General features: G+C 44.4%; 1 protein-coding gene and 1 long non-coding RNA gene across 7 annotated transcripts in view; one reads left to right on the plus strand and one right to left on the minus strand.

Annotated features, from left to right (window-relative positions):
* Positions 1 to 4,808, plus strand: part of CHCHD6 (coiled-coil-helix-coiled-coil-helix domain containing 6) — a 203,195-nt gene extending 198,387 nt beyond the window's left edge. For 4 of the 6 annotated variants that reach the window (XM_083721796.1, XM_083721793.1, XM_083721797.1 and 1 more), the window contains one exon: positions 4,239 to 4,808. In XM_083721796.1, coding sequence (XP_083577922.1) covers positions 4,239 to 4,262 — 24 coding nt within the window. In that variant the 3' untranslated portion in view covers positions 4,263 to 4,808. The remainder of the gene's footprint in view (positions 1 to 4,238) is intronic. The other 2 variants (XM_083721795.1, XM_083721798.1) reach the window with 1 other exon arrangement.
* On the minus strand, positions 963 to 27,877 carry LOC310836500. The gene is made up of 4 exons (XR_014560095.1): positions 27,624 to 27,877; positions 24,001 to 24,092; positions 11,005 to 12,880; positions 963 to 5,737 (listed from the first exon to the last, which is right to left on the minus strand). It is a non-coding gene; the product is annotated as an uncharacterized lncRNA (long non-coding RNA).

Raw genomic sequence — 27,877 nt, forward strand, 5'->3', positions numbered from 1 at the left:
TTAACAGTTTTCCAGAATTGCGGAGGCTCGCAATTGGTGAAAAACACTTCCTATGAATGGGCTAATGATTTAGGCTCTCTCTGGGTGATAACGGTGATCAGAGCAATTGTCCCAGGTAAATCAATATGTTATAATGCATGAACAAACAGGTGAGGCTCAGAATAGCTAAAGATTAGCAGATGATGTGAATTATTCTGTAAAGTACAGGTGACAAGGAAACGGTATTGCTCTAGTCTTTTTATGCCCCAGAACAAGTGAAAGCAGTAGGATGGGGAGACCCCCCCCCCTTGTTAAGTCACAGTGCATCCTGACTCATCTCTTATAACTGGTGGCCTCTATGCCATTCGGAACACAAAGAACCAATAGAACCAGCACCGGGTCCGGCTGGCGTTCTCCATCTAATTTGCTTGAGCTCCCATTTGTGGCCTGATGTACTAGAGGTTGCCTTGTGCTGAGAAGTTACAGTAAGAGTGAAAGTCAGCTCCCAGACTTCAGAGCAATAGAATTGCATCCTTGCGTTGGGATGAGAGGGAGGTGGAAATCATTCTGTGAACATGCACGCCATGTGCTGAAATAACAGCTATAAGGTATGTTGATTCTTTCACTTAAGAATGCCTCCAGGCGTCCAAATCACCACAACCTCAGGCAAAACAACATTCATGCATTTAGGGCAATCCATGCTTGACAAGACAAAGCCAAGACCTTTTGCATATTGCATGTCTGCTTGGATTCAGTTCTGTGATCCAAGTGATTTTTTTTTTTAAACTGTAGGCCTCTCTGGGCTGGTTCTTGGGCCCAAACTGCCTTGCAAGCAGTTGTCTACAGATTTCTACATGCTTTTTTTAAAGTAAAAATTGGCTGAGGGAGCCTGTAATCTTAAGTAGAGGACCAGTAGGGTGAGGAAGTGTGTTTTCTAGCTAAAAATCACCCCAGAACTGCTTTTCTTTTTGGGGTAATATATAGGGGTAAAATGATAGGAAGAGCTGTATCTTTTTCCCTTGTAGAGGGAAAAGCAGCTGAGGGGCAATAGTGGGAAGGAAAATAATCAGGATCACTCTCTGTTTCACCACAGACAGAGTGTTCAAGATTCTTGTTCCTGTGGCTGCTTTAATTTTATTTATTTTTATGTGTGAGTGGAATTTTGCACAGAACTGCACATTATGGATAGTTTAGCCCTCACTTGAGGTATTAAACATGTAGCCAGACTACAGACCACTTCAGATTGCAGCCAGAGGTATAAACTATGGAGCACCCCTACATAGAAAACATTTCGCAGCACATATGAAACTTGATACTAGAGAGAAGACCACAGCCATACCGTTGATCAGAGGTCATAAGGAGAAACTTGGTGCAGTGGTGGAATACTTTCCTGCTGGCTCCACTTTCTACCTCCACACATGGTGCTCACAATCCTTCAGAGTTGGGCCAAGCTACCGCTGTATAGTGTTGCTCTGGTGTCTCATTCCGCTGGTATCTTTGAATAGAAGTGGGTTATCAGGAGTCTGCTCTGGTGGGCACCTTGCACATGACTCTTAACTCCTTTGGCTTTGCTCTGCAGATGACTGTAGGAAACAAGACGGGGGGACACACACCTTGGCATACCTCAGCTGTCTTCTTTAATAGACAAACTTACCCTTGTAGTTTAGGAGGAGCAGAAGATCAGGGTGTGTGCTAATGCCTGGTTATGCCCCAGATCTATTTGGCAATCACCAGTGCAAGCATGCACTGCTCTTTGGCCATTAATTTTGCTCTGGCAAGAACAAAGGTGCCCCTTCCAACAGTTGTTTCAGCTCTTGAGGATAGCTCTTAAGAAATCCCCACTGGCACCTTGCAGTCTGGACTTAGGGTGGCTGTGTGAATTGGCTCGCAGTGCTCACTTTTACTCCCTATGACTCCCCTATCAATCCTGTGGCAGGAATTCTGTATCATCATGCCTCTGGTTGTTTAGCATACAGTCTCCTGTTTTAGTATCCCCTCCTGTCCCGTAGGCCCCCCTGCCTTTTTCCTGTTTTGTCTCCTTTAATCCCTCCTCTCAGGAAGCCAGAGTCTTGACTTTCTTATCCCCAAAGCCCCATGCTCCAGTCTCTGCCTACTCTCCAGGGGATGCTGCAGGGTAGGTTGTGCCAACCCCGGCTAGCTTTCCTCCTTGGAAAGAAGAAGAAAAAAACCCTCCCTTGCCTCCTATTCAAATATAAGCTTATAATTCACATGCACACACCCCAATTCACTAAATAGCATTCCTTTTTTTTTGCAGGGGACATACCCTCCCAAGAAAGCAGGGGTTATTCAGCTTACGATTAGCAGCAATCAAGGGGGGCGGATTTGTAATTGCTTGCGAGTGTGTCTGTTGGCTTGGAGAAGAAAGGTTAGCAGCACTGGAGAAGAAAAAGTAATTGTTCTACAGATCAAGTATAGCCTAGGGAAATACTTCTTTAAAAAGTAGCATCAATCCTGCCCACTTAAGAGGCAAGTTGGCTCCATGGCCAGAGCCTCTTAAGCCCTTGACTGTTAAGGTAGCTGTTCACCAGTCTTAATCATGGATTTTGTGGCTACTGTTTTTCATCAAAATGTAGGCAAGCATCTCTAGTTCATGTGGCTGTGCCATGAAATAGTCTTCTGCCAAGAGCAATCCTTAACCACTAGCATGTTTGGCCATGGTGCCATGAGGCTACCTTCCTGACAGCAGCATCACTACTGCTCATCTGAACAGTGTGGGGGGTGAAGGTGGCCATCACACAGTCCACAAATGCTGGAGAAATAGCAGAGAACTTGGCAGTGTTGTGACAAGTGGCGTGGCGTCTTATTATGCCCTTCTACATGTATAATGTGCCTAACCCTGGGACGATTTTACATAATACTGTTCTGAAAGCAGCAGTACTCCACTGAGTTGAAGGATTTGTATGGAGGCTCCGCTGCTTAACGCATTTTAGTAGCAAGCAAGGGACAGCAGTTGAAATTGTCACAATGGCCAGCTTGACAAGGTGTCCATTTGCATCTGTTGTGCGCAGGAGAAATAGCAAAATAGCAAATTACACCTTCTCCAATAAAGCTGCTGGAGAAATGGCCTGCATTTTTCTTGATTGGTTTTTATTATTATATTACATTCCCAGGGCAGTTTACAAAATGAATATAAATTAAAATACAGAAACAAAAATAATATAAGCTAAAAGCCACAAAATCATAAAAGCAGCATAAAACAGCAGAATTAAATTTGCTTCTAAAAAGCTTGCGATTTTTTAAAATGGTTTTTGACTGGCATGGAAGGACTATAAAGTAAGTGCCACGAAAGGGGAAGGGAACATGCTTGCACATGTAATGCTAATCTGGGGTTTAATATTATGTCTGAATCGTTGCCTCTTTCAGGGCAAAGCAGGTTGGGAATATTGTCCAAAGAAATAGTTCTTTGGAATCCTGGTAGGTTTTGTTATACTATTGGAAGAAAGAGGTCTTCATTGCTGTTGAAATCAAGGAACGGAGTTGTTTGTAGGGTGGATTATTGACCCAATCTTCCCAGGATAGGTGAAATCAAAGCAAAAAGTTTGGACAAAGTCCTCATGCCATGCAGCTGCAGTCAACCTCACTTCAGTAGACTTTGTAGTTTGTAACAAGCCTTGAACTGAAAGCATTTCAGCTTCCATGCAGTGCCACTCTCATAACCTTCAGGAGCTCAACATGCATTTTCAGGGAGAGGGAAAGTAGCAATTACTCCTTCCATCCACAACATGTTGTGCTTAGAAGTAATTTTATCAAGCTTCCATCGGGAGCAGCTTCTACTGATTGATAGTGCCATGAACTGAAGCTTTTGTACACAGAAACCTTTTGGGATATGAGCTACAGATTAGGAAGCCAGGGGCTGACCTTGTTTTCATTCATCTTTAGGGACTGGTACTTGTTGTCTGATAATTCTGTGATGGACTTGTGGTTTGTTTTTCACTGAATTGCATGTAAACTTCAACATATCTCATCACTAGTTCTATACAGGCAGTTTTAAGTCAGAAAAAAATTATTTGTTGAGATGTGCCAGTTGATATTCTTTTTTCCTGAAAAATCTCTAAATATGCAAAAATCCCAATTGTTGTCACAAATTTAAAGGACAACATGTTTTCTTAGAAGGAAAACCAACAGATTTTGAGATTGCTCTTCCATAATCTTTTTGCAAGTCATTTCTTGCTACATGGTTCACTCAGCAGCTGAATAAGTAATGATGCACCTCTTCTTCTTTATTTCTCTTTTCTCAGGAACTGTTGGTCCACTTCGATTAAAGCCCAGCTGCTGGCAAAGTGCAGAAAGCAGGGGACCACAGAAGCTCTTAGAAGCCCAGCATTCTTTTGGAGTCATGCTGATGCCAATGAGTGCCTTCTGTCCATGGTGGTCCACAAAATCACCATGAATCCATATCCAGATGCCTGCATGTATCAGTCTTAATTGATGGATTTGGACTTGAGGGGGAAGGACCCTGCGTTGGGAGGGAAAGCTATGCTCTGCGTAATGTATGTTGCCACCATCATTATCTCTCTTCCACCGAGAGAAGAATTCCCATGAATAGATCTTGTTTCCGATGGGGTACATGAGTGATAAGCCTCCATTTTTTTTTATTAAAAAAAAAGCCTGTTAAGTTTTTTGTTTCACTGTTACTCTGTATTTCTTTGTCCTTCAGAACAAGGAATCTAAGGAAATGCCAGAGCCTGTGTATATTGAGTTAATACTGACTCAAGCAGGTGTGATTGTATGTTTGACACTAACAGAGACATTCCTGCCTTCCCCTCTCAAGCTTCCTCCTAAGAACAATAAAAATGTGTTTAATGGCCGCTGTGTGCTGACAGTTGTTTTCTGATCCAAAAGTTTGAGAATAACCCCCTTCTCTTCCCTCCTTTCTGCTGCCCCGACTGTCAGACTTGACCGCCTTCCAGTCATTGTTGAGAACTGAAACTCTTCCAGACGCTGTTGGTAAATTAAAAATCTCATTTGTTTCATGCCAGGAGCTGGATGGAAAGCTCTGGATTAGGTGGAGAAGTGCAGACATCCTGGCTGGAAGAGAGAGCTAAGTGTGGCAAGTCAAACAGCAGAAAGGCTCGGCCCTGTTTCATGCAGCAGAACTTTGTACCCCTTGCAGCAACTTTCTCTGTGCTGCTTCCTTTCCCCTCCATGCTGCCTGTAAGAAGTTCAGAAATCGCTGGAGTAAAGCAACTTTCCTTTGCAGGAACCAAGACATTCCCAACAGCTTGGCAGTGAGTATCACTGCCATAGCTAGACAGGCATAGCTAGACAGCTCTTACTAATGCCAATGCGTTCTCTTTGTAACCACCCTTTCTAGCCTGTAGTACCTGTTTCTGGTGGCTTTAAGCTAGCTAATACATTGGTGGTAGCAGCTGGCATTTTGCCTGTCTCGAGAAATAATGGAGTGTACCTCCAGGGGAGAAGTCAAACCAAAGTGACCTTCCTGGGGCGCAAGCTTGTATGGAGGTCCTGGGCAGCGGTGGAGGAAGCCACTCGGGCGCCAGGGGTGGGGCACTCCACCCATGGGGCAGGGCACACCGCGGGGCCTCTGGAGTCTGCCTGCCTCCTCCCATTCAGCCACCCTACAGCTGGGGGGGGGGAACGGGCAGACTATTTGGGCAGCACAGAGCCTGCGCATGCCCAAGCCACTACCTTGGTGTGCTGCAGGCCCTGCAGTGAGCGCCACCCCAGCATTTTGTCACACATACCCCTCAGTGGTGGCACCCAGGGCAGCCTGCACCTGTTGGTTTCTGCTTCCTTCACTGAGCAGCGAAGTGCTTGTCACAAGACAATGTTTACATTCCACAGTCAAGTGCTGTTGGGTTTTCTCACGGGAAAGGAGACTGGATGTGACGTACACTGGTTTCCTGTTTTTCACTGTTCTTTGCAGTTCAGTGTTGTTCTCTCCATGCTTTAGAGGAGAGAGGATGCCTTTCTCTGCTCCGGCAGAGGGAAGATGTTTTTCTGTAAATTACCAGCTTTGAAGTGTAAATAAAGTAATATAGAGCATGTTGGCACGTACTTTTCATCATTCCGCTGTGCACTGGACACTGCTTATCTCCAACATTTGGTTATGGGCCCAGAACAACGCAGTGTTTTGAGAATGGACTCCAGAAGTCGGGCTCCTGGCAAAGGAACAAAGGGGCAAAGAATTGGAGTGCCGGCAAAGGATCGGAATGCAGAGGGACAGATCGGAACGGAATCTGCTCTGCACGTCAAGATGATTTGATGAGGTATGTGCTACAGCTCCGGGCAGCCTGCCAGCTTCTAATTAATGGATTTATGGCTGGACTTTGAACTTTTATAGCCGGTTTTGCCGTGGCACAGGCAAAAGGCTAGAAGGATAAATTTTTCCTATGCTGGGGGAAATCGAAAGTAAAGCAGCTGCAGCAGTGTCGCAGCATGAATTTAAGACAGCAGAGAGAACTTTCACTTTTGAACTTGCCTTTGGAATGCGGATTGAAGCAGCTGCAGATAAGCAAAGCAGTTAAGCAGAAAGGCACAGGTTCACAGGCAGAGGCTGTTTTTGAATTTGCTTTTGGATTGAAGCAGCTGTACACAGACGCAGCATGTATAAAGCAGCCTGATTTAAAGCAGCGAAGATGACGCTAAAGGCTAATGCCAAAGTCATGATGGCCCTTCAGGATGCTTGTGGGATTCCTAAGCTCAATAGGAAGAACTATGCGGACTGGGTTCTCTATGCAGAGGCTATTCTGCGGAAAGAGGGTCTGTATAAAGTTATTACAGAGACCCCTCCAGCTCCAGTTACAGATGAATGGAAAGCTATGGATTCCAAGGCAAGGGGAACTCTTACGTTGATAGTATCCCCAGAAGAGCTCTGTCTGTTGCGTGATAAGACCTCAGCCAGAGAAATTTGGGACGCTTTGAGAGAGGCTCACTTGAGGACAGAAGCTGGGTCCACAATGTTTTACTTTAACAAGCTGCATAATATGGCTCTTGCTGAAGGTGGAGATGTGCGTATACATCTGATGGAGATGCAGAATCTGAGACATGAGCTGCAACAGAGAGGACTCAACTTTCCAGAGGAAGTGTATTCCTTTATGATACTACAATCTTTGGGTTCAGGTTGGGAGTCTGTTGCGACTCAGATTGCTGTACAGCCAACTGCTCAGCTAACAGTGGACTATGTTACTGCCGTGATATTGAATGAAGCGGATCGCCGGGGTGCTAGCTGCATCAGCAAGGGGGAGTCTTCACAGACGTCATCCCATAGTGCAGTGGAACCACCAGATGGCGCCAAAGCTTTGAAGGCAGTGAAATGCTACTCGTGTGGACGTCTAGGCCATATGAAGAGGGAATGCAGATATCCCAGGGCCAAGACAGAGCAGCGCAGCGAAAGCTCATCGCGTGGAAAAGGCCGAGGCAAAGGCAAAGGTCCGGTGTCCAGGACAACGCAGCACAAGGCAATGGTCTCACGCTTCACTCCAAAGGTTGCAGAGGTCCAGAAGACGTCTAGATCTTTCTTCGTTGTTGATTCGGCTGCAACGCATCACATGTGCAACGATAAGCGACTGTTCGTGTCTTTTACACCGCAGGAAGGTGCGATTCACCAGGCGGATGACCACACAATTCCCAGTAAAGGCTACGGAACTGTTGTTCTTCACAGTTTGGACTTATCGATACAGGATGTGCTTTATGTGCCAGATGCCAAGCATAATCTGCTCAGCGTTGGACAGCTGAATGAGCGGAAAATTGACGTTTCCTTTAAGAACAAAAGGTGCATCATCACAAAGAAAAATGATTATGTATTGCACGCTGAATATGTTGATCGTTTGTATGTTTTGTATTTTGATGATGTTGTGCAGGATGACACTTGTTGCATTGCAGGTTCTAACAAAAGTTTGCATGCAGAATGTATTCACGATTTTCATCGAAAATTTGGTCATTTGCATTTTGAGGCAGTATCTAAAATGCCTGCCTTGGTTGAAGGTATGACTATTAAACCCTGCAGGTACCACATGAAGTGCAAGGCATGCGCAGCAAACAAGGTGAAAATGGCTGCGAGAGGTAAGGTGTCTAGTAGGCAAGCTACAGAACCATACCAGGTTGTTCATGCTGATTTGGTTGGACCACTAGCGCCCTCTTTGGGTGGAAACAGGTACTTCATGGTTCTCATTGATGCATTTTCCAGGTATATTTATGTGTACAATCTCAAGCAGAAATCAGAGGCTTTTCCAAGGTTCAAGGAGTTCTGTGCTTGGTTGGAAAATGTGCATGGTAAGAAGGTAAAGACTCTTTTCAGTGATCGCGGGGGAGAATTCACTTCTCAGCAGTTTGAAGCTTTTCTGACTGAGAAAGGAATTCAACACGATTTGTCTAGTCCTCGCTCGCCATGGCAGAATGGACTTGCGGAACGAGCAAATCAGACATTGCTTCAAGGGTTAAAAACCTTGCTGCATGATGCCAATCTTCCAGAGAGTTATTGGGCCGAAGCTCTCTCATGTTTCACTTACAGTTATAATCGCAGGTTATCTTCAGCGATTGGTTGTACCCCCTATGAGAAGATGTTTGGCAAGAAGCCATACATCAAACACATGAAAATTTTTGGTTCTGACATGTGGGTTCACTCACCACAAAACTCCAAGTTAGACAAGCGTGGATTGCATGGTATCTTTCTAGGTTATCAGAAAGGGTCTTACAGAATAATGATGACTGACTCTAAGGAAATTAAGCTCACAAGAAGTGTTGAGTACAATGCCAAGTGGGGGGAGAATGTGGGAATTTTCCAATGTTATCCTGATGACAGTGATGAAACTGAGGATAGTCAAAAGCAACCGCAACAACCCACACCCACTGATGAAGGTTCTGAGTCTGAGTCTGAAACTGAATCGGGTGATTCAGAGGATTTCAAGAGTGCGAAAGCCTCTATGCGACCCTCTGAAAGCTCTGATCAAGAATTAGAGGAACCATTGTTCACAATAGGTCACTTTTCTCCTAAGAAGGAAGAGGAGAGTATTGAAGACTTAAGGCTAATTCGTAGGTCACAGAGAGCGACAAAAGGCAGACCTCCAAAGAGATTTGCTGATGAGTTTGCTAAGATAGCAGTAACAGCTGTTAAAAGCTCCAAGAAGGTGTTTGAACCTTCAAGTTTCCAAGAAATCCAGGATTTGGATTCAAAGGAAGCTGAGCCACGGTTAAATGCCATGAAGGCTGAGCTTGATTCCTTGGAAAGGAACAAAACATGGGACCTTGTTCCAGTAGTTCCAGGAATGAAACTGCTTGGAAGCAAATGGGTCTTCAAAGCGAAGACTGATCAAAATGGCAAGATAGTCAGACACAAAGCCAGATTGGTAGCCAGAGGTTTTGCACAGGTACCAGGTGAAGACTATCACGAGACCTACTCACCCACCGTGAGGTATGAGAGCATTAGGCTTATGCTCAAGCTAGCTGCAGAGGAGAATCTACACATTAGTCACCATGATGTGAATACAGCTTTTCTGTACGGATCTCTAGATGAATCACTTTATATGCTTCCACCTGATGGCGTACAGGTAAAACAGGGATTTGTTTGTGCTCTGAAGAAGTCCCTTTATGGTCTCAAACAAAGTGCACGGTGTTGGCACACAAAACTCACTGAAGTATTGTTTTCTCTAGGTTTTAAGCAAGGGAAAGCTGATCCATGCGTATTTGTCAAAGAGGAGGGGCAAAAGAAACTGTATTGTTTGTTTTATGTTGATGATCTTTTATTCTTTTGGAAGGATGTCACAATGTACAATAACGCCCTAGCTCAACTGAAAGAGCACTTTGACATAAAAGATCTTGGTGAGGTAAACAACTACCTATCTCTGGAAATAGAGAGAGATCAAGATGGTAACATTCTAGTACACCAGTCACGTAAAATTGCTGATGTGTTAAGCAAACTAAACCTGATGGATGCTAACCCTGTAGATACACCGATGACAACAGGTTATCAGGTAGATGACACTGGAGAAGCATTTTCTGATACTACACTGTACAGAAGTGTGCTAGGCAAGCTAAACTTCATTGCCAGATGTTCAAGACCTGACATTGCTGTTAGCTGTAATTTGCTAAGCAGACAAGTCAACAATCCTACTGTTAAGGATTGGAAAGCTCTGAAACGCATAGCGCGGTATTTGAAAGGCACTATGCATTACAGACTGAGATTTAACAATCAGAAGTCTGGTGGTCTTGAGATATTTGCAGATGCAAGTTTTGGAAGTGACACTACAGACAGGAAAAGTACGTCTGGAGTTTGCTATAAGTACAATCAGGGTCTATTTGATTGGTCATGCAAGAAGCAAACAACAGTTAGCTTAAGTACTTGTGAAGCTGAACTGAATGCACTGTCTTATTCACTTAAGGATTGTGAATGGTTGTTACAATTGTGCAAAGACATAAAAATTCCTGTCAAATGTCCAATCCAGGTTTATCAGGACAACAAAGCATGTTTGGCTTTGCTGAATTCTGAAGGTTGTAAGCAAAGCACGAAGCACTTGCAATTAAAGTTGCAACATGCTAGGGAACGTATTCAAAAGGGACTCGTAACGGTGTCCTATATGCCAGGTAATGAAATTCCTGCTGATGTATTGTCCAGGATTGTATCAAGGGATCAACACTGTACCTATGTGCAGAAGTTGGGTTTGTACTGATATTGTACGAACACGCTGCCCAGTGATGTTCACAGAAAGGGGGAGGATGTTGGTTTCTGCTTCCTTCACTGAGCAGCGAAGTGCTTGTCACAAGACAATGTTTACATTCCACAGTCAAGTGCTGTTGGGTTTTCTCACGGGAAAGGAGACTGGATGTGACGTACACTGGTTTCCTGTTTTTCACTGTTCTTTGCAGTTCAGTGTTGTTCTCTCCATGCTTTAGAGGAGAGAGGATGCCTTTCTCTGCTCCGGCAGAGGGAAGATGTTTTTCTGTAAATTACCAGCTTTGAAGTGTAAATAAAGTAATATAGAGCATGTTGGCACGTACTTTTCATCATTCCGCTGTGCACTGGACACTGCTTATCTCCAACAGCACCCACCGCACCCCCCTTCCTCCGCCCCTGGTCCTGGGCTGCCCAGCCTTGCTGATGTGGTCCAAAGGAAAGCAGAGCAATATGTTTGGCACCAGCTTGCCTGCAGGAGTTACCAGAAGGAGGCATACTAGTGCAGTAGAATCCTAGGGCTGCACCCGAAACACCCTGACTAGAGAGCAATCCCTATGGAACAAAGTAGGAAATGCTCCAGAGTAAACAGGAATATGGTTGCATTGTTAAAGCACCAAAAATAATGCAACAGGTAAATAAACTTGCCTCCATTCTTGGCGTGACTTGCTTATGAATACTAGCCACCCCATATATATATAGCTGACGAGTGCTCACTCTTGCCCTGGGAACAGAAAGATGCTGTCCAATCCTACCAGGACTGCATCATTTTTAATGATCCTGGGGGAAAGCTGCGTACCCTAACTAGGTGTGTGTGTGTTTGTTTAGGACAGGAGATTTAGGAGCTTATCTCTTTTGGCCCCTGGAGCTGCAGTGATCTGCAGTCAACCCACTTGGAGCCCATGGCAGAGGTGGTCAAAGTGTAAAAATGGTGTGGCCAATTAAAATATATTCTTAAGGAACACATTTTGGGGAGGGGAGAGGTCACAAAAACTTACAGGTAGGAAAGCAGGGGACCCACTGTAATGGTCAATAAGTAAATTAATTTTTTTAAGACTAAAATGGTCACAATTTGGGATGGCCACTCCTGGTTTAGGATATTTTCAGGCTGCTTTTCAGCACATATATTCTTTTATTTGCTTTTTTCTTTGAAAGTAAGAACATCGTTTTTTAAAAGAAACTGTTCATCTTGAAGCTATCAAGCAGGGTATGAGTATTTTAAATAATCTCATCATTAATCAGAAGCAGTAGCTACCCAAGAATATCAGAGCTCAATACCTAACGTACACTGAAATTGATATTTTTTACCTTCTGCAGAAAATCGTGGGAGAGCCAAGCAGGGAATATGCAGAAAGGCACTCTGAATCTCCAGAGCAGTGACATTGGGACAATCTGGCTGCTTTTAGAGCCCATCCTGGCTTCAGAATAAGTTGGAGTTTTAAACAGGACCACTCTGGCTCAACTTACAGCTATGGAGCTGGGAAGTGTTTGTCCCTCCTGGTTTCCTAAAGTATGTTCACAAATTCCCCCGTTTGTGATAGAGATAGAGGAAGAAATTTGGTTGGGAAAGTTGAGGAAAAAGATTGCAGCATCTTAGGAAATTATTTCCCACCCTGAAGGCAGCTACAGGCCTAGAGAGGGCAGAGAGGGGGAGAGGAGGGGACACAGCACAATCTGTGGAGCAGGAGCAGGGTACCTACTGATGGTGAGAAGGACCAGAGTAAAATGTGAGCCCAAAGAAGATTGGGGCAGAAACAAAGGTGGGTGAAGCAATCCCCTTTATTTCTATCTCTCTAGTACTTCCTTTCCTCTCGTTTAGCCCTCCTTGCGGCCCACGTTCAATTAAGCCGAGTGCATCATGAAACTGGGTCAAGGTCTGCAGGTTGCCCACCTGTGGCGTAGAGGAATGCTTGATTCAATATTCCGCTTTTCCAACAACACTGTTGGGAGGCAACGTGCCTTTGCAGCTCCCTCGCTTTAAAAAGGAGTTGCATCCCCTACCTTTGTCCCTCCCTGCCCATGCCGGCTTTGACCTACAGTTTGCATTTTAGCAGCTGTAAATTGCGAGGATTAGGATGCCAGGGCTGCTTTATCTGGCTGCCTTTGACAATTTCCCCCTCAGGCAAGTGTAATACATTTTCCATGTTCTTTATATAATGAGCTTTATTTACCAAATTGGCAATTCCTCTGTTGAGAAATAACTGATTACAGCATTCAAGGAGCTGCTGTCATCTCAAGATATGCAGGTGTCTGTGGAACATAAACAGATGTGATCGTTCAGAAAATGAACCCAATTCAATAGAGTGGGGAGGAGGGGGCATGGGAGAGGAGTCTAATCTAGGTATAAAAACCTCAAATGTAGCCCAGTTCAGACTAAAAAAGGGCAAGGTGTGCCCAAAGCGCTCCACTGCCCCCGTCGTGATCAGAGCATCAGCCTGCAAGGAACTCAGTGACACAGCCCACTTCACTAAAGGGTTGCACATGCTCTCTGTCACCAAGGGCCTGGCTAATTGGAAATCTTGGAAGGGGAGTATAATTGAAATACAGTCAGCCTGAACAGAAACATGCTCAGTTAGGTTGCCTCTGCACACAAAATTACAACAACATAGTACAAGTCTTGGATATGAAAGGGATACATCATGCGGAATCGGCACATAAACTAAAGGCCTCGGAAGGTTTTGTTAGTTCAATCCATCCTCAGTGTACTAACCCAGAAATGGCGAGGGGCATTCTCAAAACAGAGAGAGAGGTCACAAGTCCCACTACCCTGCTGCACAACTTAGCTGCAGAGTGCATTGTTTGCACACATGTATATGATCCCAGCTTCAACATATTCAGCCAAAAGATTTTTTGTTTGTTTGCAGGGTTAGGGGAAAAATTCTGAAATATACTGTGTTCATCATAGGCCTGATTTATGTCTCACCCCCTAGACAAGCTATGTTGGTGGATATCGAGGACAAAACCTTTAGCGCCCAGATAGTTGAATTAACACAAATTAATGGGAGGGCACCATTTAATTTTCCTCCTTGGCATTTAGTCTTTGGTGAATGCCTGGACCCCAGCTCCTTGTCTTGTCTCCAGGCTGCTCCAGTCTTGAGGGTGGAGCCCGAATTGGGTTCTAACAATAAATTGCAATTTCAACTCTTGAGCACCTCAGATAATTCGGATCACAATGCAGTGATGGGTAGATGTCCCGTGTGCAATTGCAGCTACAACTGATACTAATTGATGAAGCACACATGAAAGTAACCTCGAGGACAGACCTGCACGTCAGCCTGAAGAAATACAGAGTGAGAAGTGAGAGACCTTCTTTCACACTGGAACCAAAGGGATGGCAGTTGGTTTGGCTTCCATCTGCACAAAATGGCACACTGCAGGACTGTAAATCCAGCTGCGGCTTCCTCTTCTCAATTTCACCTAACAGCCAACGTTTTAGCTATCTCTCTTGAGATGGCTTGTTCAATTTCGACGGAGATGCTCAACTGCAGCAGAATAGTATGTATGCTTGAATAACCAACTTCTACGTATCGCACAGGTAAATACCCATATATGTGTGAGGGCAATTTATCTACCGTATTTTTTGCACCATAGGGCGCACCGGACCATAGGGCGCATCCAATTTTTAGGGGGGGAAAGCAAGAAAAAAAAAATTTCCCCCAGCCCCAAAGAGCAGTGTACAGGCTGCGCACAACCTCTCCCTGCTGGATGGATCCCGCTCATTGTTTTGGCTTCCCCTTTAGCCCCGTGCAGCCTCTCCTTGCTGGGAGATGCTGCGCAGGGCTTTCCTGGCTTTCCTGGGAGGTGGGGGGGTTCCCTCACCTCTCCCAAAAGCCCCCAGAACCGCGCAACCCCTTTAAAGAGATCGCGGCTTCTCCTGGCTTTTCTGGGAAGTGGGGGAATTCACCCACCTCCTGCAAAACGGCAGAAGCCGCGCAACTCCTTTAAAGAGATCGCGGCTTCTCCTTTCTTTTCTGGGAGGTGGGAGAAGGGACTGATGCAGCCAGTCAGTCCCTTCCCCCTCCTGTAGAAAAGCCCGCAAGAGCGCACGGAGCTTGTGTGCGGCTCTTGGGGGCTTTTCCCGCCTGCCTCCCCCTTGCATTCGCTCCATAGCACGCACACACATTTTCCCTTGCTTTTTAGGAGGGGAAAAGTGCGTCCTATGGTGTGAAAAATACGGTATACATTTAAGTGGATCTCAAACCATGGATAGATTAATCCGCATGATTAACTGATCAGGGATCTTGTTGCAAATTAAAAACTGAGATCTGATTAATCAGAACTGATTAGCTGCATTTTCCCAAGGCCAATGTTTGGACGCAGCTGGCTCCTCTGCCGTTGGATGCTTCCTCTTGCAGCAGCCCTCACTCTCCCCCCACCCCACTTTACTTTCATCTGCAAGAAAAGGGGCCAGAGGTCAGTAGCAGAACGGTTTGGCGAGCAGAAGACCTCAGGTTCAATACTGTCATCTCCATTTATTTTAATGTTTTTGCTAGGAACATAGGAAGCTGCCTTATAGAACTGGCACAATCCTGGTTGGCAAATTGTTCTGCTGGTGCTTTCAGGAGTGGCTAGTGAGTCCAGCCTGTCAGCAAACAGCCAGTTCCTGACATACTAGCTTCCTATTGGTTGGGGAGGCTTTTGTTTACATACAGGGAAGACTGAACCACTCTGCATTATTCTACTCCCTGTAGTCTGCAGTGGTGCAGACATGTGAGCTCGTCATGTGCCTCTGGCCAGATCACATAAAGCAGGCAGCTTAGTTCAGCCTTTGCCAACCTGATGCCTTCATATATTTTGGACTACAACTCCCAGCAGCGCCAGCCAGTGCATGCTGGGAATTGTAATCCAAAACATCTGGAGGGCATCAGGTTGGCAAAGCCTGCTTTAGTTCATCGAAAACAATGGCCCACAGAATTTAATTTAAACACAGCAGTTTAGAAGTTCCCCAGCATGATAAACAAACAACTGATGGAAATTTTTAAAAAGCAGTTTGAGTAAGATGCAGAAACTGTATCCATACGGATGACAATACACCAGGCAGTAACCACTCACAGTGTGTGTCTATCCACTTGGTAAGCTGTTAATTTATATTGTCCTGTCAAGTCCTGAGGAATTATTATTTTTACCACACATCTGCCCCTGATCAGAGTTGTTGAATGCACACCCTAGTAAATTATCTATTATTTTCTTTCAATTTTCTTTTAAAAAAAACTTATTTAACACATGTTAATCCCAGCTTTTCATTTTAAAAATCCACAAAGCAGCCAACACTTAATGCAAATACAAAATTTTAAAACCCACAGCCTAAAGCAGCAGCTATTCACCCAAAATAGCAGCAAACCATTTAAGAGCAGCAATTAATATTGCAAGTCCGTGCCAGACGTCATGCCAACCCAAAGGCACACGTGAATAGCACAGTATTAAAGACCACCAAGGACGAAGCGGGAAGCACATAGCACTGTAAGCGCAGGAATGCATGAAGCTGCCTTATCAGACCATTGGTCCATGGAGCCCTGTGTCATCTGCCCTGCATAGCTGTCAACCTTTCCCTTTTCTTGCGAGGAATCCTATTCGGAATAAGGGAATTTCCCTTTAAAAAAGGGAAACGTTGACAGCTATGCTGCCCTGGCTGGCAGAGGCTCTCCAGGATTTTAGGCAGGAGTCTCTCCCAGCCCTCCCTAGAGACACGGGGGTTGAACGGGGAACCTTTTTGCACATAAAACATGTGCTCAGCCACTAAGCTATGACCTAAATAATTATATAATTGTAGAGTTGGTAGGGATCCCCAAGGGTCATCCAGTCCAACCCCCTGCAATGCAGAAATCTCAACTAGATCCTTATGCAATCATAGACAACTAATTGCCTCTTGTTAATATTTCATGTGCAATTGTGTAAGATGCTTTTTTAAAAAAAAACAACAAAAAAACTTTGCATTCTGGCTGTTTAGCAGCTCTGCTGTGTTGGAGAAGGCGGCGGCAATTTTTGAGTGTGTCTGTAATTTTCAGAGGGTGTGTGTGTGTGTGTGTGTAGCTGGAGTTGGAGGGTGGAAAGAAGAGACATTTCCCATTTTACAGTTGGCTGGATCCCCTAGTCTCATGCTGTGTTCTCTTTTCCTAGCCAGAGTTCTTTTTTCTCCCTGCTTTGTGTTTTTGAGGTATCCATGGTGTTGTTTTTATATCTGAAGTGATTAAAAAGTACTTGCCTGCAACACAATGAGTGTTTAAAATGGGCTGAGCTTCAGCCGAGTAGCAGCAGCAGCAGGAGCTGAGCCCCCTCTCATGAGCAGATTCATAGGCTGGTGTGATGACTTGTCACAGTGACTGACACAAAGTACAGTCTCCACGCATTCCCATTCAGTCTCTCTACCCCCCACACTAGCAGAAACGTACCTGTTAAATAACACACATCCGTCAATAAACGTTGCAGCTTTTAATATGTAAGAGAAGTATGTCAGCCTACCTATTGCTGTCTTGCACCCTAGACTTACACCCTCGCTCTAAACTGGAAGGTCATTCCTTTTGTTATCAACTTGCCTTCAATGTGCTTAGGACCATTGCCCTGTGGCAGAAGCATCTTCTTCATTATTAGCCAGTACAGCAGTAATCTGAAACTTGCTGGATTGAAAAACAAACTAACTCTTAAACAAACTGAAAGGCAGAAGTCAGTTGGTGGGATTAGGGGAGGCAAGAATTGATGCTCTGGAGAGTCCCATGGACTGCAAGAAGATCAAACCTCTCCATTCTTAAGGAAATCAGCCCTGAGTGCTCACTAGAAGGACAGATCCTGAAGCTGAGGCTCCAATACTTTGGCCACCTCATGAGAAGAGAAGACTCCCTGGAAAAGACCCTGATGTTGGGAAAGATGGAGGGCACAAGGAGAAGGGGACAACAGAGGACAAGATGGTTGGATAGTGTTCTCAAAGCTGCCAGCATGAGTTTGACCAAACTGCGGGAGGCAGTGGAAGACAGGAGTGCCTGGCGTGCTCTGGTCCATGGAGTCACAAAGATTCGGAAACGACTAAACAACAACAACAACTTTTTCTTTAAAAAGAATAAATACACAGTTATTTGACCACCACTTCTTCCTCTCTATGCTTGCATGCCCTTTTGTGTCTCAAGTACTATAAAACGCATCCGCACTATTGTTTGGCGTTTTAAAAAGAAAACCTGCCCCTCTCCTCTTCAAATGAAACTGAAGTGACGTACAACCAAAAGAAAAATCACAACAATAAAAGTGTAATTACAAATAATAAAGAACAGTAAAGAAAGCAGCAACATAATATGGAAGGGGCGGTGGTGGAAAGAAATCATATAACGGGGGAAAATGACTAAAGCAACAGCAGTTCAAAGGGGGAGAAAACAACCCCAGCACAAAAAGCAGAAGAAATACAACAATCCAAGCCACCCTTCGGCCAGTGCTAATGGCTTCTCAGTCCCTTCCAGGCAACCAGTTTATTGGGCATTCATCCTGATTTGTTTGCACAACATTTGCAGGGAGGTTGTACAACCTCAGCTGTTTATTGACCTTTCCTTTTGATTGGAATGTTATGTGACATCAGGTCAAGTCGTCGTTATCTCACCCTTTTTAATGCATTTCCCTGTCACTTTTGTAATAATAAAAGATCCAATTTGCAGCTGTGTGTGTGTGTGTTTACTATGCAACATCAAGAAATCCACTGTATTTACACGACCTGAATTTGTTGGCATGCAACTGAACACCACCTGCAAAAAAGCAACTGTCTGGAAGTGCTGCCCTGGTATCCTTTGGGAGGAAAGGTTGGGTATAAATCATATAAATATAGTATAAGTAGATAAAATGGAGTCTAAAACAGCACAGGTGGGCCTTCTTTGGGAGGGCACCCAACAGAGATTGCACTGCATCAGGGGAAACACCTGCTCCTGATAACTACCTGTTTGCAAGAGAATTTGGAGCAGAGCCTCATATGTCAAACTACTTGGGAGGGAAGCCATTTGGGGTTTTTAAAGGGAAGAAGCACCAACACTTTAACCTGGACTAGAAATAGGCATATTGAACAACAATATGGGGTGGGGTGGGAGAATAGGCCCAAGCTGTTTTGCTCTAGGCAGCAGCCTGGCAATAGCCAGTGGTGGCCTTTGGGCTCTCAAATTTCAGCAGCACCCTTAATTGACATGAAACTGAGCTAGTTCCAGTGTAGCCTATGATGCTCCCAGTCTAAGCACATACCCCCAAAATATAAAAAAAGTTTTCTGTAGTAATTTTCATTCAATTACATTGCCCCTGCTTAGTGCAGTTTAAGAAGCCAGCAGATTGAATGGAATTTCAGTGCTCTAATTCACTTAATTGCAGGCAACTCTCACCACTCCTGTGGGTAGAGTTCCTTATTAGCATAGCAATTGACTCCCTCTAATGTCTGCACAAACCTTCCTTTGCTAAATTATCGCCTTTGAAACACCATAACAATGAAACATTTGTTTACAAAGCAATTAAATTCTGCAGAGGAAAATAAATGAAACCCGCAATGGGCTTGTTCACAAGTTACACTGCTTGGTCGGATTTCTCATGATTTTTCTGTCATGCTAGAATGACAAAGTACCAGACTGAATGCTATAACACCTAAACAAGTCCTTTGTAAAAGAGGATAAATTAAGGTTATTTGTGCCCTTCTCTCACAGCACACGCACATACATACACACACACACACCTCTCAGTAATTACAGCATTGCAATCTTATCTCTAAACTGCAGTTGCTTGCATAGGAATAGGCTGTACAATATCCTCTGAAGAGTTGCACCTCAGGACAACTGATTGCTGATGTGTTTATAAGTAGTAACTCAAAGCTGAGCCAAGCATTAGTTTACCTGCACCCCAGCCACTTCCACATGTTGAATGCTCCCATGTATGCTTTAATGTCTACTCTTGTTCCACGTGATCACATTATCCGTTTCTTTGCTCCGTATTGGCATCTACTGGCAAAAACACACACACACACACACACACACAGAGAGAGAGAGAGAGAGAGAGAGAGAGAGAGAGCTGAGTAACCTGGAGGAGGGAAATAAAATACTTTTCCACACAGTACATAGTAGAATTTGCTACCACAAGATTTCACAATGGCCACCAACTTGGATGGCTTTAAAGGGAGATTGGATGAATTCATAGAGGATAAGGTTACCACTGGCTACTAGTCATGCTGGCTGTTTACTGTCTCCAAGATCAGAGGCAGCATCCTTCTGAATATGTCACCCCTTGCCTGCAGAGCTGGCAGCCTATCACCCTTTTTTCAACAGCCTTACCTCAGCCTCCTCTCCCCTTTCCTTGGGAGTCCCAGGCAGCTACTGCTGCCTTCCCTGGTCTCTGAGCTGCCCCTCCCCCTCCAAAGAGAGATGTCTTCCAAACAGAGGAAGAGCAACCTAATCTGGTACCCGGAGTGGCCCTCACCCAGGGGGTGTCACGGCCGCCCGCGGGGGTGTGGCGCACATCCTGGGGGGTGCACAGCGAGCGGCATGCGCCCCGGGGGTGCAGCCAATTGGGGGCGAGCATTTTGTCACACACCCCTTTGGAATGGCACCCAGGGCAGACCGCCCCGCCCCCACCTCGGAACTCCCCTGCTCCCCTCACCATCGTTCAAGGCACTCACGGCTCACTGGTTGAAAACCCCTGCTCTAATGCACCAGCCACCACTAGTTGCACTTGTGTCCTGTTTACAGCCTTTCCATGGGTATCTGCTGTCCAACTTTGAGAACAGGGTGGTGGACTAGGCTTGATCCAACAGGGCTGCTCTTACATGTGTCAGCTAATTGGGAAGCCAAGCAAAAGGTCCATCATTGCCTGGGGAAGTACAGTTGTCATAACGGCATCACCTTTTTGAGATAAAAAGTACCAGATCCTTAACTGGTACTGATAGGTAAAGCGAAGAATATGGATCTAAGTGGCTTGGTTTCTAGGCTCACAGGCATCAGTAGCTTCAACAGACAGAAAGCGATGAAGTTCAGAAACATCTAGTGCTAAAATAGAGTTGAGACTGAGATGTTGTGCGAGAGAGCTGTGGTTGGCTGTCTGTGGCTAGCCAGTTTCACAACAATTCTGAAAAGGAAGGGGGGAAATATTTTTGTGTAAATTCCTGATCTCCAGTGAGTTTTTCCAGAAGGCTAAATGAGAAAAAGATGGAAGTTGGCAAGTCAAAGTTCCAGTATCCCACCATGGCCTACTGCTGCGTTCACTAGCCTGACATGGAACTACATGGCAGTCCCCAGAAGGCCAAATTTGGCCTAGGACCTTCTTTGCTGATCTGGTGTGTAAGGTGGCTCCAGGTGATCTCAAAACAAAAGGCACACACAAAAATCCATTAATGGGCAAGACTTAGAATGAGGGGGGTGGGAATACATCCAGTGCCATTCCCTTGATAACAGCAATATATGGGTTACGAGCATAACCCCTGCAGTGCTAGGATGGTATGCTCATTGCAAGATTCCCAGAGACTTCTGCCCTTCCCATTTATTTTAAGGGAGCACAACCGAGCCATTCCTCTTATTTGCTGCATGGGCATTATAAAACTGAAGTTGCTTTTTATCTTAGACAAAAGGGGAGTGCCGCAGTAAGGCAGAATTAGCAAAACAGCATTAAAAATAAGCACAGCTATTAATTTTAATGGGTTCCTTGTTATGACCACTATAAAGTGAGTAAACAGGGAATCCTGCCAGTTCTGTCACATATTCTTCCACTGAAGAGGAAGATCTTTAGTCACTTGATAATGCAATGATGGGGCTTGGCTGTGTGTGTGTGTGTGTGTGTGTGTGTGTGTGTGAGAGAGAGAGAGAGAGAGAGAGAGAGAGAGAGAGAGAGTTAATTATTTTAGATTTTCTTCAGCATTTTATTAGCCAATGAAGAAATCTGGCTGACTTCTTAACACTATAGCCAAACACAGAGCTTCTATAGAAACAGGGTGCAAATTGCAAATGCCAGCTAGGCTTTAGCGGAAAACATATAAACTGAAATAGACTCACAAAATGCAGAGCAATTGCTCTTTGCAGAATGCTGGAATGAGAAATGTGTGATATAGCCTTTAATCTTTATTAATTTTGTTTTCTCCTTCAAGCCTATTTTTGTCTTGGATTTAGCTGTTCCTCCTGCTTTTCCCTTCGTTTCTGGTTGCCACTGCTGCTGGCTACCCACAGTAGCTCCTTTGGACTACATTTATTGGATTAAAGTAGATCAATGCCTGTATCTTAAAAAAAAACACACCAAGCCTTGCACATGGAGTAGGCTTCCGAAAGCTCCACACAGCCATGCAATTGGTCCTGTTCTTCCCATTTCCCTCCATGCCCCAACATTCCAAAATACAGTACTAAACAATTCACACTGGCAGCGAAAACTCCATTTGTTGAAGAGGAGGAGGAAATTGCTATTGCGGTTTGCGTAACAGCTGTCGTGCAGTGTGGGCCTAGGGCTCAGGTTGGCCGCCATGAACCTGCTGATGGAGATGAATTTTGAGACCTTTGAAAGATAATGCACCTAGGCTCATATTCCATACCATCGGTTGCAAAGCCTGTTCCCAAATTGGACATGATATTTTCATAATATGGTTTGGTGCAGTGTAGCTGATTTTTCCTTTACAAATAGGGCTTTTTGAGGCGGGGGCAACCAGATTAGGACCATGGGATAAGATACAGGGCTGGGGAATTTAACCCTTCCTCCTCCATTGCAGTTTCAGTCAGTATTTCTGCCACTATCAACCACCAACACACACACACACACACACACACACACAAAATGTTTGTCCTTGCTCAACATACTAGGGAGACATTCATATTCGGTTACTAAGGATTATCACTAAGTACTATTTAGAGTAGACATATTGAGAGTAACAGTGCTAAATTAGTTATGTTCATTAATTTCAATGGGTCCACTCTGAATGTAATTTAGTTGGATGCTACCTGGAACAATTGCCATGATCCCTAGCTAGCAGGACCAGTGGTCAGGGATGATGGGAATTGTAGTCTCAAAACATCTGGAGGGCCGAGGTTGAAGCCTGGGCTAAGAGATGTTGACTGCCCAAGCTCACCCAATGACTTTCATGGCTGAGTGGAGATTCAAACCCTGCTCTCCCAGGTCCTAGGCCAACTCTATAACCATTACGCCACACTGGCTCCATGCAGATTCCTTTTTAGACCTTCATGTGGTTAGCGCAAAGGTTTGTAAAGGGTTCCTAAACACTTAGAAACCACATCCAGACCTTTTCACTAATGATGGGAAGGTATGAAAAGGAGACTGCATGGAGCTAGTGTAGTGTAATGGTTATACAGTAGGCAAAAGAGCCATAGATTGAACATTGGCAGAATAGTAGAGGGAGGAATCAAAGATGAAGTGAAGGCCCCCTGCTTGGTCAACAGGATGAATGGTGATGCATGCAAGGGATGCGGAGAGAGTGACCAAAGAGAGGACGGCATGAATACAGAAGCTGTCAAAAAGAATTGTGCATGCCCAGTAATTAAAGTTGATTGAAAAACAACATAGTTAAGAACTGGGATGACGATGACGGCTTCTTACATGCTTTTTTTGTGGCATCTCGGTGAATATTTGCATTACACAGAGGCAAATCCAGATTTGCCGAATGAATGTACACTCAGCAGGGAGCTGCAACCAATCATAACTCCCTGCTGAGTATGCCTTTATGATATAACCTGTTTGCAAACATGATTTTGTCACATTCACACTTCACAGTTTTAAGTGTACGTGTAAGATATATTATGTGCGAAGAGGCCCTTTAGGGTGCCTATGCAGGAACTTCTGTTCCTGGTTCCATATTTTAATATAAAACCACCCTTTGTGTATAAGATATTATTGGAGGTGCATGTGTGGAAGAGGTGGTAGAAACCAAGATAATATTGCAGAGCTAATAGTAAAGCTCAAGCTAGCTATGCTGCTAAACTGGTGGAGATCAATGAAGTTTCACACAGACACACATGCAGCTTGAGATGTGCAAGAGAAGAACATTTTATCCAACTCCCCTCCACCAAAAATCTATGCTACTGTGCTATTGTAGTAACAGTCTAGAAAGGGATGTGTGTTCAACTCCTACGTTGGTCAAAGGATGCTTGCATTGCAGGCGGCTGGACTAGATGACCACCATAGTTCCTTCCAACTCTACAATTCTACGATTCAAAGTGTTACTCCTACTGCTCACTCAGTGAGTTTCATGGCAGAGGATTTTATGTTGATGGATTTGAACCTGGGCCTCCCTCTGAGATATTAACTACAGCAATACAACTGGACTCAAACAAATTTAAATTTCTTTGGACAGTGTCATAGTCTCGTTGCTGAGCAACGACATGCAGAGCTCAGTGGAGTGGGAAACCAGCCAACTAGAAGAGTCTCTGAGGTGTACTTACCTGGAGGCAGAGTCAGTATCCAAAGTCAGGTCCAGTCCTAGTGTTGCGCAAACAGCAATCCACTTGGTCAGGCGGTCCAGGGATCAGGGAATCTGATGATTGAGGAGGAAGATGAAGATGAGTAGGAAGCAGCAAGGCAGGGCCAGGAACTACAAGCATTACCAGCATATGCCTGCTGCTGAAAGCCTTGCTTAAGAAAGCTGAAGCCAGCTAGTTCTCATCAGTGCCTCCTCCTCTGTGTCCTTGAAGACCGATCAGCTGCAGGTGGAGTCAGTCCGCCTTCTCCCCCTTCAGGCTGCTGTTCAGCAGGCAGGGCCCATGACAGACAGGGGTTATGGTATATTTTGCATCTACTATACTTTTTCGAATGCTGCTTGTTCACTATTTGGACACCTCTTAGGATATTGTAAACAACTTTCATATTATACCTCCTGAGATCAAGGAGGAGGTTTTCATCTATATTTGGATACAATTGGATGCCATTTTGAACCAAGATGGTGGACTGAAACTTTCAAAACTGTACTGGTTTTAACCACAGGTTTTCTGGTTTCTCAGAATTCCCAAGCAACACTGGGTACGAGGCTGCAAATATGGATTAACTGAGAGATAACAGATTTATATGAGAAAATCCTAGATCAGAATGTCAACCACACACACAAACTCAACTCCTGTAAGTGGTGATCAGCACATGCAGAACAAAAGTTTGAGACCATCATCAGGTTTTATTTCAAGATGCACACACACAAATTATCCCCTCTTCCCAGAAAGTATATCCAGGTTGCTTGTAAAATTAAGCTCCTGGGTAGATTTAACAACTAGTCAATACTTGTTAAAAAAACAAAACCCATCAATATGTGTGCACAAGTGTGTCATGAAATGCTCTGAAACAAGGTGCACTCTTGGTTTGTGAAATGTAAAAGGAAATGATGTGGTAGTTTTACTTAACCTAGGTGCAGCTCTCATTGCAACCTCTCAGTTTTGTCTTAACTCCCATCAGCTGAGAGTGCCAATGATATCAGATTCCATCATCATTGCAATGCTTCCAATTACCCTTCATAGTCCATATATGGCTCCACTTAAAGTATTACATTCCAGAATCACAGACACAACTTCCAGCCTACCTTTGACTGTCTACCCCAAAGACAGCAACAGTAGCACATTGTGGACTGCACTGTCAGTATGGTCCCGGATGTCATGCCAGCAGAAAATGCTCCCATGTGGCATTATACCTTCGTTTTGGAAAAACTATAGCCAACTGTAGTTTAGCATCAACATGCACAATCCAAACATAGAACTAAGTTCAAACAGATACATCATAAATTGCAGCTAAGGGCACCTTCACACACATGACATTTTAAGGTTGTACAATGTGCTTTTCCAACATGGAAAATACTTCCAGGAAGGAAATAATATGCACACTCTACAAAGAACATTGCATGTGTCTTTTTGGCACAGATATGCAGTGAAGTACGTATGTTTGTGAATACCACCTGTGACAATCTACACATAGGTTTTGTACAGGCAAGATCAGTATCAAGATAAGGTAAGTGAGACAGTTGTCTGGGGTCTATGCATGTTAGAAAAGCAACTGCGTTCTGAGCCAAACCTTGCACCTTGAATAATGATCTAAACCACGGGCATTCAAAGAGGTGGTCCGTGGATTGTTGCCAGCCCACAAGCCATCAGCTGCTGGTCCTTGTGATTCCACCATAGTCTAGGTTGGGTGGGATGCTTCAGGGCCAAGTATGGTCATAGCTGTCAACTTACAGATTTGAAAATAAGGGATCAGCAGCCAAAATAAGGGACCTGCAGCCTCACCTGTTCCAGGCACTCCAGTCTCCCTGTCCTCCTGCAGTCTGGTCAAACTCATGCTGGTAGCTTCGAGAACACTGTCCAACCAACTTTGTAACCAGAGGTTCAACTGAATAGAATCTGAATCACACGCACCACAAGTCCTATGCAGCCTCAACTTAAGATGGCTCCCCGGCCTGGCTTTGCACTGCAAACTTTGCAGCAGCACGTGCAACAAAATTCGTCCAGCATTCAAAAAGCCCCTCAGCTTGCATTAACTAGTCATACACACACAGCCTCCCCCCCTTGCCACGAGATCGCCAGTCACCCACCATTTTAGTCAACCAGCTCCTTTCGTTCCCCTTTGGAGCATCCAAAACAAATTCAAAAGCCCCCCCTCCCACGAGATCTCCTTTCCTTTCCCCTCACCATGTGCCCTCACTCCAGACAGACCTTTTTGCCGGCAAGGGTGAGTGGGTCGTCGATGACGTATCCATCCGATTCCGATCCGAGCACTCAGCACAGGTATGTTAAAATTCTGAGCCCCTCTGAGCCAAAGGCAGAAAGCCCAGCCAGCAGCCAAACAAAGCCTCAAGGAAAACCACCGTCACCTCTCCGCTGGGAAGCGCTGAGCAAAGGCGAGTCCCCAGGCAACGCAGCCAATTTGATCAGCACAAGGCATGCAAGCTCCACCCCCAGTCATTCTTAGACTTCTTATTGGGTGAGCAACACAGCCACGCGACAGAGTTGAAGCCTCCCTCCTCCCTGGCCGGCAGGGAGGGAGGGAGAGGAGCTGCTTCCTTTGAAATTTAAGGGACGTCATTTAAGGGACATGCATCAATAAGGGACAGCAGCGGGACATGGCGCTGGAATAAGGGACTGTCCCTTCAGATAAGGGACACTTGACAGCTATGAGTATGGTACTGGTCTCTGGCACATTCGGGGTGGGGTTGCCAGCCCACCACATCAGATAGTTTGAGAAGCACTGCTCTACACTGTGCCTTCTCACTGATTTTCAGAAGCCTAAGAGGACAGTGGAATAAGAGTTACGGAAGTGAGCAAATGGCACGCTCCCTTTAGGGCCAATAAATTACTCTTGTCCAGGGAGGCCTCATGCAGGTTTCTTGCTTGCGAAAATCTAAAGTCACCTCATTCACAGATGAGTGCAGAAAAGGCATAATGCATGAAATGCTATTATCCACCTCCAGAGATGTGTAGATGTGATTTTTAAAAGACCATGTGCCTCCTATTCCAACTTTATTTATTCGATTTTTAACCTCGCATTAGATTTTTACCCCACCATTCTTCCAAAAAAGAACCCAGGGTGGTAAACAACAATAAACACAATGCAAAGTGATTAAAAGATTATTAGGAACAAACAAATATCCTCATAATTTCATTTTTTTTAAAGATATTTATTAAGATTTCAAAGGTTATACAAAGAAAGAAAAAACAATAATAAAAACAAAACACAAACACAAAAAGTAACAAATATAGAAAAATACAAAACTAAAAACAATTTAAAAACAAGTAAAATTTCATTCCCTTATTTTCTTATAACTTACTTCCCAGACCTCCTCATACCTCCCCTTTTTGTATTCCAATTCTAATTATTAATTCAGCAAATCCTCACCCTTAATTTTCATTTAATTTCCAACTATCCTCATAATTTCAAGGTTGCCCAAAACATATTTTAACCATCAAATGCCTTTGTTGAATGGGAATGTTTTAAAATTCCACCTAAATGTTAAGAAAAATAATTGTGATGTATGCAGATTCTGGTTTTTCTGATACTCATATTAATTTATGTATTTCTCTAATCAATACCATACCTTTCAGGATACAAATCTTTTCAAAGCAGCTTGCAAATAGCATTAAAGTAGGGTTATTTTTTAAAAAAACACCAATAAACACTATCAACTTAGGCCCCAACTGCACTTTAAATTTAAAACAGTGTCATACCACTTTAAACAGTCTTTCCCAAAGAATCCTGGGAGCTGTAGTTTTGTTAAGGGTGCTGAAAGTTTTTCTTTCACAACTTTCTCCTATTCTCCACACAGAACTACAATTCTCAGAGTTGTTTGAA

This window comes from Podarcis gaigeae (genome assembly GCF_964106915.1).
Source record: "Podarcis gaigeae genome assembly, chromosome: 2".
Lineage (NCBI taxonomy): Eukaryota > Metazoa > Chordata > Lepidosauria > Squamata > Lacertidae > Podarcis > Podarcis gaigeae.